Genomic DNA, 12,375 nt, shown 5'->3' with positions numbered 1-12,375 from the left:
ATTCCCAATTTGATTTAGCTGAATCCGGATCTGAAGATTTGATGCTGATTCGGGGGGGAAATCAGTGATTCCGCCATAGACACAGCTTTAAATATTTTTTTGACAAACCTCATGGTACCAGGCACAGCTTGTGAATGCTGCGATGGTTGTGCAGATGGAGTGTCCCACAGGAGTGCAGGGAGGTCCCCCCCACATGCTCAGAGGCAAACCCAGATGTGGACCAGAAGTACTTTGTCCACTTCTGGGTCTGCTGCTGAGTGTGCAGGGCTCCCCTCCCCACCCCAGTGATCAGTCATGGAGGGACACTGAGTGTCCCCTTTAGTTCTAGGAGGCACCAGTTGCTGAAATGGTCAGATATAGGGGGGGAGGGCAGCGGGCACGTACTTCCCAGAAAACCTGGAAGTGCTCTTGGTCCACTTCCGGGTCTGCTGCCAAGAATGCTGGGGAGCACCTGTGGGACACTCCATCCACCCCACCATCTCAGTATTCACAAGCTGCCTGGTACCTTGAGCTATGTAGATAACACATTTAAAACTGGGTCTATGTCCGAATCTTTCTGAATTGATTCAGAGGGTTCCGATTTGATTTGGAGAGATTAAAGGGTCCTCTGATCTGATTGGGATTTGGAGATTCGGCCATCAAATCGGGCTGAAACTCCGCCGAATCGAATCAGGGACCTCCTGGCTGAAATGACCTTCACAACTCAAGATATTCAGCTAAGTTAATAAATCCCCACCTCCACCCCACATGGGAGTATAAGATGTCTATTTCCATCTACCTGCTTTCTTGCCTAGCATACTGTTAGTTTTTAATCCTGTTGGGAATCAGTTGATATTAACATTTAAAAAAAATACAATTCTAAGCTGTCACCTAGGCAAATATGCCATGAAACTGTATAATGGTGACCGAGATGCAGCATTCCAGCATCCTTCCACTATTTATATGCACACCTCCAGATTAATTGAAGGACATTGTGTATTCTTGGGGCACCTATGTAAAAACTGCTTATTTAGTGGGATGCTATTGATCAGCACAGGCCCTGCATCAACAGCAAGAACAATCAAGTTCTCAAAGAGCTCACGCTATACTCTTTTTCACTGCTTTTGTCCCAAACACCTTTAGACAAATCATTTGAACTACCGAATTCCACTGCCTCCTTTCCACGTTATTCCTTCTCTAGAATTTTTCAGGGGCAGATGCCTTGTATAGAACTAGCCAAGAGAATACAAAATCAAGTATTTTTAACGCCCTTGGCAGCAGTATTAACAGGGCACTAGATCTGGCCATTCTGAAACCACAATTAAATTTGCTTTTTATTACTATATATAGGGTTTCATAGTTTTAAAAATCCAATTGCGCAATTAAACTTCACATTGAGTTTTATAAATCTTGGCCTTATGCCAGAAGATAGTTTTACCAAAAGATTGGGAAAAAAAAGTAGGCTCAACAATTTCAAGTCAAAGTGGAACAATTTTGAAATCATTTCCAAAAATATGAATAAAATATAGATGAAAGAACATACTGATGTGGAACCATCATACAACTACTTTGAACTACTGATCATGAAGGTGCATATGGCAGTGGAGGTATCCTTACACTTCAGTACCATTTTGCAAACTTCTTGATGCTATTTAAAAAAAAAAAATGATCTTCACATTATTTTTTACTGATTGTTTTTTGATTAATGACATATTTTAATGTGAAGCATCCCTTTTGGAGACTTGCAAAAAGTAATTTTCTAATTTTCTCATGTGTTTTAAAATGTAAAATATAACATCAGATACAGATTTTATTGCTGACTTGCAGAAAAGCTTTTATATAACCTTTACTGCCTATATAAATTGCTGAATCAATGTGTTTTATTAATAATTTTATTTCTTTCCAGTCTTTCTATATGGTCTTTGATCTCAAAGTAATTCAAGATTTGACCATTTATAACATTCACAAACCATAGGCCAATTCAGAGATATAAGTAAAATCGCATCTACTTTCATCAGGATTGATTTTACACTGATAGTCGCAGTGAGGCTTGTGTTACCTACTATTGTAATGTACCAGCTGTTTAACACTACACAGCACTATTACATAAACATTCCCTTTAAGAGCATCTCATTGAAAGGTTTGGAAGGAATTCATATAGAATGAAATTACTCAAGGCAGGCTGAACTAAGGCACTGAAGTTAATACCACCAATACCTGCAAATATTTAATGGCTGTAACCATATTTACAGCTAGCTCAGCTGAAAAATGGCACCTTCCAGAGAAGTGTACCCACAAGGGAATTAGTTAGTAGTGATTCTGAGGAAAAACTACTTCTTGAATCCTGAATGCTGCTTCTGGCAGAAATTGGTTGTCCTCAGGGTTCTTTCATCAAATCCTTCCATCCAACTCTGTTTCAACTGTGAGATATGGGCTCAAATGCAAGATGGTTTGACAACAGGGCACGAGATGTGAAGCAAGACCAAACAAGCATCAGTCATGTAATTACACAAAGGCACTCTTTTGAGGCATGACATCCATAGAGAATTTAGCCCAACAACGACTTTTTATTTTTTTGTTAGCTATTTGTTAAGAACAGGACATTCATTAGCAAAGTTATAAGGCAGGAAGACTGCAGTCCATCCACTGAAAAAAAGCCAATAAAAATATCAAGTCTCTCTAGGATATCTAGGCAAAAAGAGCTGTGCTCTTAAGCTTAATTTGTTCTGTTATCTTTGTATGTGGATATTCTATTTCAGTTAAAGTCCTAGTTTTATAGATGTTTGCCATTTTAACTTTCCATGTAATTTGAGTGCACAATACTATAAATCCTATTCAACCAAATAATCTCACTGCCTTCAACTGGATTACACACAAAACTGAGGGTTACTCAAATGAATAAAAGGTTGCTAGATTCTACCTTAAGTTAATTTGTAGTTTATATACCAAGTACATATTTGCACACAGAAATTTTCAAATACATAAAGCCTGACTATCCTCACAAGAAGTTAATAAATCAATTTCCAAGTTTGCAACACAATACTAAGAAATCATTTTGATCCCAAAAAATCTAATGTTATTCCTGGCTCAGGACAAATTCTAATTTCATAACAGTTCAGCTTCCAAATTTTGAAGCACTTACAATAAACAGAAGTCAGCCTCTGATGAAAAGCTCACTTACCTACAAGGAACACACTGCAAAGGTGACAGCATTAAGGAACCTGTTGGCAGGCTCTACCAATTGGACAGCATGTAAACATGTCTTTTCCTTTATTTTGCAGTTGTTGTTTATCTTTGAACATCCTAGTTACAATGCAGGTGAGGTCTAGCTATCTCAACTCTGATTTTCTGGAGTTTGGATGATTCAAAATTCAGAAATATTTCCTTGAACCGTCCTTTTATTTATTTGCCATTTTGATTTTCAAAAAAATTCTCTATCTAAATAATCAGGGTTAATCGGTACATAGTTTATATATACAGAAAGAAAACTATACTCTGCATCCTCACATCATAAGCAACTGATCTACAGGAAGGAAGAGAAGTCTGGGAAACAGGAAAGTTTAGAATTCCAAATCCCAACTTTACAATGGACTTGCTGATTGCGTCTTCAGCAGGACCATCAGTTCCATACCTCAGTTTCCAAACTGGGTAAAAATTGAGCTCCTAATATTCAAATGGCGCTGTGATTGTTTGTACAGCACTTTAAATACACCACTATAGAAATGCAACTAAAAATTTTGCTCACTGCCAAAATACACCTTCCTTACTATTTAAAAACATCTAATTACCATTGCCCAAAATACGACTGTAGAGCTTACCACAATTTTTAATTTTAGTACAGATTCCTACTTAAAAAGAAAATCTGTTATGTAAATGCATGAGATTACATTACAATTTCCTAATGGAGCTCATGTATCTGATTTTGATCATATATGATTGTGACTAGAATGCTAAGCAGCAATGATGACCTCTATTCAGTAGAAACAGACATACAGATTCTATTGTATTTTTAAAATTTAAATAATGAACTACAAAGGGAGCAATTTAAGCAAAACAAATACACTTGGGTCAAAGGAAGTTTAGTGCCAATTCCACTTCATATATAATAATGCACATTTTACCTATTTGGAAAAAATTCACATTTATTTACTGTCAAACAGGTGTTAAACTTTACATTGGATATTAGTGATGGGCTCATTATTAACAGTTTACACAAAGGGATGAAAAAAAGCAGAATTTTGCAGAAACAATTTACATTTCATTAGATCTTTATCATAAAATAAATTAATTACTAAATATAGGCAGAAGGAATATGGAAGAGTACTATTCATGTTTTATTTCATTTTTTAAAAAGGACAGGCACCTTTGCTCACCAGAAAGTTTGTGAGAAGTGTCCAGTGTCCCCTTTCCCCCTCCCAACTCAACCCTGATTAAAGAATGAACAGGGAACTGATTTACAATCTTAGCTAGATTTTACCAAATTTGTGCAAGGCTTGGCATAATTGGCTTCTAAGAAAAATTTCTGCCCCGATGTTATGTTCTTTTGGCAATAAAAAATTTAAACGTAAGAATAAAAACTAACTTGTAAAAGCAGAACACTGTTTACAGTGAAAAATAAGTGAAAATGGGTAGAACTTGCATTTTAAACATACTATAGTACTATGAACAGAGTGTAATAAAAACAGCTTATAACATGTGCAACCAAGAGCTTTTCACAATATTTTCTTCAAACTCTTTAAAATTATTTTAATGACAATTATATTTCAGTTGGACACAAATGTATTTATTTTACCCTAGCAATAGAACAAAATATAATTTCTTTAGCCATTTTTCATGAGAACAGTTCATTGTACAGTTGAGGAAATATATGAAATAAGGCCTGTGGCTTGATTGCTAGTGGTTAGACATGTTTTCAATCTTTGCCTTAATGGAAAAGATTTGCAGTGAACTGCAAACTGATGCAGAATCTCTCTCCTGCTTTTGCAAGTCTTGTCAGGAATAGTAAGGTACAGTAAATTTGTCCCACAGGATTTTAGAGCCTACGTCTTGTATATAATACAATGCAGGCCTACAAAAAAATGGTGCAGCCATATTTACAAATTTAGTTCACAAACTGCTGCAGTAAAATGGCTGGGAAGTTTTTTCTTTGTTTCACAATTTCCTTAAATTCAGCAGCAGAAGATAATCTTAAAATACCTTGTTGGTATCTCTTTTCTTTGTAACAAATAATTCATTTTAGTATACTCTGTGTATATACAAAGTTTTTGTTTTATAAAAATTCACAGAACTGCAAGGTCCATCATCCCCTCTACATCGGAGAACCACAGGGTGAACAGAATTGTCTCTTCGAGCAGATATGAGGGAGCCTGCATGGGGCCAATTAAGTCTTTTTAATACTTGTATATGGCCTTTAATATTTCTTTGCTACACTATTAAAGGCTTGTCACTAGTTGCATTTGTCCTTCTCTAACATCCCCTTCAGGAATACATCCTTCCTTGTTAATGGGAATTATATAGCCATCGCTATTACCCCTGCTGATTTGATAGTACATCTGAAGCTGATGGCCAGCTCCAAGATTTGGCATGCTTTTGTAGTAAATGTCCTCATTCTCACTTCTCCTGGAGGGAGAGAGATCTTCTTCAACATCAGGGCTGCTCTCTGGGTAAGGAGAGTCTCTAAGATTGGGCATGCTTGTGTAAAGAGAGTCTCTGTTGGGGGACTGTAGGTGGTCTTCAGCCTCAGCTGTCAGCTGTGAGACATAGCTGTCAGTTCCTTCGGTCTTCACTTTCTTCTGTGGCTGGTACAGAAGGGAGTGAGTCCGTTGAGGAATAAGTGGTGCCTCAAGCTCCTTATGGTGAAGCTCCAGTCCTGGGTTGTCACTGTGCATCAAAGATGAAGCATCTGCCACAATGGCATCATCTTCACTACTGCTCCCGCCTATCACAACTTTGGCTGGTAGCGTGCGCTCTAGGTTGTGGTTCTTGCTGCTGCCCCGCAGATTGTTGTGCACTAATTCTGAAATGATCATTTTTTCAAAAGCAGTATCATTCAGACTTAGTCCACAGTCTACAACTTGCACACTGTCATTATAGTCTCCATTGCGCAGTGAGTAGCTGTTGTTGAAATTACCATTTAGCGGTAGAGTATCCATGGCACTTGTATCCCTGGCATTGTTCAGTGAATGTCCTGAAACAGAAAAAGGGACAGTCTGGGTTACTGCCTGGCACCCTTTGGCCAACTCTTCTTGTTTTTGTACAAAACTCTTTAATGTAGTTCAGGACAAAGTTGTACTTGGAAGTAAGGCTTGAGAAACATTATGGTTATTGAACATTCCCAACTGTAAATGGTTGCACACCTTATATAGGAAAGATGTATTTCAAAATAATACTTTTTTTCTCCTGTGGGCTTGAGTGGCACATCAATTTAGAAATTTGGGGGAGAACAGTGGAATTCTGATTTCATAATTTAAGGTCAGTTTTATGACTCTTCCACAAGAAACTATTCACTCCATGCCCTTGCATATGTAATGCAAAGCAATTTATTTGTAAAAACATTTACATTTTAAAGTACAACACCATGGTTTAGAAAAATAAAATTAACAGAATTTGTCCTAAACGACACTAAATTAAAAAGGAATTAGATCACATACATAACTGAAGGTAAATGTATAACATAAACCCACATAACTGGCAAGCAACTACTTTAACAACGTTTCTAACATTTTCCTTTTTTTCTGGAGATGAAGTAAAGAAAAGAATGAAAAAATGGACAAATACAAAGAATTTATGTTAAACAAGGACAGCCATCTTTCACACTAAAGGGAGCGGGGCCCACAAGCACCATCCAACAACACGATAGACAGCAGGTGGAATGACTCACTTTGGACAACTCACATCATGTCTGTCTGCTCAGGCTATCTGGCCTAAGAGTAGCTGATATATAAAAGAAAGTAAAATGATTTATTGTAACATGATGAAGAATTACTAAGCTTCTCAGCAACTTAGTCAGAGCAAGGGTTCAGCAAATTAGATTACTAAGCAATAACAGCTTTTTTCCCACTTAATGTAATTTTTTGCACTAATATTCTGTCTGCCAACAATGGCCTCAGGCTTCTAAAGGTCAAAGTTCGCCTGCAGCCCTGCAGTCTGCATCAGTCACAGTGACAGCACTGAATGAACCAGCATAGTCAATTAAGAGTTAAGCCCACAGACGCTGTGGACATGGAGGTCAAATGCAGAAATGTTAGGAATTTCTGTAAGTATGGGTCACAGAAATTAAACCAAAGAATAAATATTAGCTATGGAATGGGAGGAGAAAATCAGCCATGGCTGACATCTTAAAGCTGCTGGAGGAATGACAGATTGGGTAGATCTGTTGGAGATATGAAAAGAAGTTTAGGGAAAAAAACCTGGAATCTTATGATGACACGCTCTTCTTTGTAATAAAAAAATTTATTTTCTATAGACACAAAGACATGTAAACTATGACATCACAGTGCTTCCCAGGCAAAGAAAGAGAGAAAGTTTTGAAAGAAACTGAACAGTCTGTACCATGGAAAGTTAGATTATTCGTTAGTGGATTCCTAGAAAATCACTTTATCTACAGATATGTCTGGAAATAAAGAAAGAATGAAGAGTGATGCTATTGAAATGAAACTGACCACTGTGAGGCTGCTGCATTATATGCAAGGCTTGGAGGAGTATAGGATAAAAAAAGTGTTTCCAAGGGTTATAGATTTTCTGTTTTATTTCTGTTCCAGATTTAAAGCTGCAGCTTATCTTAGAAATTTCAAATTTCTTCTGGGGAAAAAACCCTTTTTGTCCTTTTAAAAAAAAGGGATACATTTTTTGTCCTGAAACATATTTTAATAACAGCATACTGATTTTTTAAAATGGAATTCTCCATTTCACAATTTGCAAGTAATTTTGTATTGTGCTATTCCAGCTCTCCATGTGTACCAAATTAGACAAAGTAATGATGGTTGTTTGAAAGGCCTCTTTAAGCTTTGATTAAACAACTTTGTAGTTTTGTAATTTCATACATGTTCCAAGATCTTTCTTGCAGAGGTTTTAGCCACACAGAACATATGGCATTTATAGTAATAGGCAACACATGGACCACATGCTGGCATTCATTTCCCTCATGAAAGTGATTTCTATAATTTTAATTCTCTTTCCTCTGCTCAGCAGATACCAAAACATATTCGATAATTCAAAATGAGTTTTCTATGATATACTGCAGGGTTAAGTAGACTGGTATATATTTGAGTTGAAGAGGCAAGTTTTGTTGCCCGTGATCAGGTAATTCACTTGAAGTCTTTCCATGGCCTGTAGCAAGATTACTGTGGGAATGTAGAAATATAAAAGTAAATTATTAAGCATTTCTGCTTGACATTGCTTTTGTTTTAAATAGCAAATTATTTCAGCATTGTACATCCTCTAATACCAATTGGGTTTGCTACAGACGTCATGTTCTTTTCCAAAAGCAGTATACAAATACTGTTTGAACATAAAAACATTTCATTTGCAAATTGTGAACCACTTGCCCGCTGAGTCTACTTCATGACCGCTAGTTATGTTTTAATTGTGCCCATTAAAAATCATGCTGAAAAAATTTACATTTGATAGGCAAAGTTAAGTTTTACTCCCATACTTGTCTCTCTGTAGGTTGCTAGAGGAAAGCATAAGGAAAGTAAGAAAACAAGAGAATGAAAATAGAAACTACAGTTCATTTAAAAAAGAAATTTAAATAAAAAAATGGAAACAAGGTTTTATGATCTCTACTTTGTCAAAGGTTTTCAAACTAATAGAATTTCAGTTATACTAGAGGCAATACCCGATGACTCATTAAAACTGTAAATACTAGATTAATAGTAATTTATGAATTACTCCAGTTAAGAAAAGCAATTGGATAATATCACAAAAAGTTAGATTAGTGATGACACACTTTTAGTCTTACAGAACTAAACTGTCCTAATTATAACCTCAAGATTTTCCTGAATAAATAAGCTAACATAAAGCTGCACTATACTATAGTTTGGCTTTATTTAAAGCTGGATACAATTTTCTACACCAGGATATCCAAAGGTGTCAAGATGCCTTGCATGCTTTATTATCTAATCAGCTCCATTAGCATTTTTTTTTCTCAGCAAGCTTTAGAGTCAACTGAACCTTATATTGCATAGACATGATACCTCTAAGTGATTTATATCTTGAAGATGGGCTCTCGGACCATGTGGTGTCAGTCCTGTAATAGTATATTAAGATTTATGCCACCTGTGTTAAAAACATGGATAATTATTGGTAAATACTATTACAGCAAAGGCATTACTATAATATAGTGCAGTTTTACAAGCCTAACATTGGCAATACTAGTATTTTTTAAACTGACAGAAATTAAGAATGCAGGACAAGGATAATGCAACTTGATTTTCTATTTAGAGAGAAGAAAGGACTTAGAGCAAAAGAAATGCAAGTTTATTCAGTAAGCGTAAGCACACCTGGTGAGTTAAACACGGGAGCTGAAGGGGCATTACATACAACTGTTTCAGCGAGCAATGTGTTATAGGGGTTGTTAGTGCCATGTGGTCGAAGAAGAGGGTTTGTTAGTAGGTAATTGCCAGTCATTCCTAAAGCAAAGAAACAAAAAAAAGTTGTCAGTTCTTTAATTTTTATCCCAGCAATTTCTACAAAGTCTTTTTTTTTTTTTTATTCATCATGAGTCATGTAGAACTTGTCAAATATAATTTGGGTAAAAACTTCTGAATGTATTTGAGCTACTAATTTGGAGGAGTGGGAAAATATAGTTAAATTTCTGTAATTCACAGGTGCTGTTCAAATCCCTAAAGTAAACACCTGCTGAGAATGACATTTACTAATTTATGCAAAACCACTGTTAAACAAAAATAGCAATTAAATGCAAAGAGATCACGATTCTAGTTCAAGATATTATAGCTTAAAAACAATAACCTTAAAACACGGTGGTCTAGAACTGAGGAATCCAAATTATATTAATTTAGAGCTTTTGGGTAATTGCTTATGAAACCATCTGGGTTATGGCTAAGTTTACTAAAAGCAGAGGGAAAAGGGAAGGGAGTAACTCCTTTAAACAGAAACAGCAGATGACACACTGCAACAAGCCTGTCTTACTATATGCAAAAGCACACATGCTGAGAGGAAAACAAAATGTTTTGCTTAAGAAATCAAACCAGTCACATGTTCTTTAAGGTAAAACAAATTCATGCTGCAAAATTATCTGCCACGTTTTAAACAAAAGTTTTGAACACTGAATTATATTCAACACAAGTATCTTAACAAGCAAAAGTGAAAAGTTACGTGATAGAACAAATATTTCTCAGTTTTAAACTTGTGCATCAACACTTACGCAAACTTCAAACTAATTGTTAGACAATGTTTTAGAATAATTTTATTATGCACTAAATGTTTATAAAACAGTTAATCTGTAAGACTCCTAATACTTAAAAGGGAAGACAAGTCAGAAAACTGAAGATAAATTCGATTTAAACCACTGATTGAACACATAGCTTTGAACAACCCATTAAGGTAATAGTCAACATATGACAAACTGTGTTTCAGAGCACTGGCTCAGGACCAGAGTTCCCTGAATGCATGATATGTTGGAAGAGAACTAGAGAATCATCTAAATTTTCACATAGTATTTAAATTTATTAGGATCTTGTTCAGGCAATAACAGAAGATATTTAAATATTAATGACTTTACCCTGCTAGAGATATTTTAGCCTAGGTAGCAGAAATTCGTGGAGTTCAGGGAGTTCTTTTACTGACAGATTATGCTAATCTTATTTGACAGTAATTTCATTTAGTTAACAATTAGATGGATTTTTACCATTTTTTTGTTGCAATCTAGACATAATGAGAAACACTAAAGCAAATGCATTTCCATTCTAATTTTAATTTAAAAGGCTCTAATACATGTATTATTGGCAGATCTATATTTTTTCCTTTTACCAACCACATTCTTATCTTGACATTATCCTAAAAGTTTTTTTTTAAAAGGCAAAAGGTAGGGCCAGATAGCATATTAGGGACTCATGGGTTGAGAGAGGCATGAGCTTTCATAGGCAACACCTCCTCCTTTGTCTGATGTAGACAATAGACAGCCTACTTCATCAGATGCTCATTAAAAAAGCACTTGTTTAGATTTGTGTCACCGTGAAACAATGGAGTTCCCTATTTTTATGAGCTTGGCTGTGTGGCTCAACTGAAAGATGACCAGCTGGTCACGACACTTCCTTTGAAAAGTCTTGAACCTGTGGCATGGTATGAGGTCTGAACTCTGCTGTGAGTTAGCTAAAGAAGGCAGGGTAGATGTGCACCTTTTATAGACTAACTAAATAATATATATAGAGAGAGAATACAAGTCTTTGTGAACCCAAGTTCACTTTATAAGATGCTATGAAAGGACATGCAGAAAGCAAAGTATAACCACATACACAGAGCAAGCCTGAGGATTGATAGGATTGTAATGCAGGTTAAAGTCCAGACAGGCTTGGCTGACCTGCTCAAGATATTTAAATGAGCAGGCTACAGCAGACAGAAACTCCTTTTCTTCCTACATAGCAGTGGGTAAACTGAGGCTCACCAGAGTTCAGAGCTGATTTCAAGATTCAGAATGAAAGGACATTTCACTGAGGTTAGTAACTTTCATATTTGAGAATGGGAAGTAAATTCACCCTGAGCAGGAACCCAAATTTGTTTTGTGTTTTGCTTTGACTTTTGCCTTCCCCTCTCCTATTTTCAGGTCAGGACCAGTGTTTAGCTATTGAATGGGAGGTACTCTGGTTCTCACTATGTTAGTCAGGGTTCTTCAACGTTTTAGCTAGAAGACAGAAGCCACTATACTGGGCAACAACAATAGCAGCAGTTTTGCTATCTTCCTTTTTCTAATTTCGCTGATTTAGTCGAAGCCTATGGGAAGTAGCTCCAGTTCCTACACCCTTTTATCACAACTTGGTTATGCAGCTGGGAAAAAGTTAAGTTTGGACTAGAATAGGCAGGGTGACAGACTTTTGGACTTAGCTGCTGTAGTTACAGGACAGTCCTCATTCTGTGAATGAACCCAATCCCTCTATGAGAAAATGTGGAACAGGATCATGAGATGACTGAAGCTGGAATGGCCCTCCATCTTGACTGGGTATGGATATGAGTTTGGGGCCTTTGCACTGCTAAGTATGACTGTGGGTTACATAATTCTCTATTGAATTAAAGAGTTAATCAAATTTTCCCTTCCAGGAACCTGTAAATCCACATAGTATGGCTGTGATTTTTTGGGGCCACACATGATAAATGCCCTCACAATACCCGTTACAAAAAGTATAACATTCACTGGAAGAAAGAGAACTCCCTCTCCCCTCT

The 12,375-nt window shown here is 36.3% G+C and overlaps 1 protein-coding gene across 8 annotated transcripts in view; it reads right to left on the bottom strand.

The window, feature by feature from the left end:
• Positions 1 to 3,720: 3,720 nt before the first annotated feature.
• The window catches only part of ADGRL2 (adhesion G protein-coupled receptor L2), a 603,135-nt gene continuing 594,480 nt past the window's right edge, over positions 3,721 to 12,375 (bottom strand). For 3 of the 8 annotated variants that reach the window (XM_019501504.1, XM_019501507.1, XM_019501506.1), the window contains 2 exons: positions 9,480 to 9,608; positions 3,721 to 6,166 (listed from right to left, as the gene is read on the bottom strand). In XM_019501504.1, the coding sequence (XP_019357049.1) occupies positions 5,412 to 6,166; positions 9,480 to 9,608 (884 nt within the window). In that variant the 3' untranslated portion in view covers positions 3,721 to 5,411. Of the gene's footprint in view, positions 6,167 to 6,859; positions 6,913 to 9,173; positions 9,256 to 9,479; positions 9,609 to 12,375 lie in introns of all 8 variants that reach the window. The other 5 variants (XM_019501509.1, XM_019501508.1, XM_019501510.1 and 2 more) reach the window with 3 other exon arrangements.

This window comes from Gavialis gangeticus, unplaced genomic scaffold, assembly GCF_001723915.1.
Source record: "Gavialis gangeticus isolate Ggan-Ray unplaced genomic scaffold, GavGan_comp1, whole genome shotgun sequence".
In the NCBI taxonomy this organism is placed as follows: domain Eukaryota; kingdom Metazoa; phylum Chordata; order Crocodylia; family Gavialidae; genus Gavialis; species Gavialis gangeticus.
This window is presented reverse-complemented; position numbering and strand designations above follow the sequence as displayed.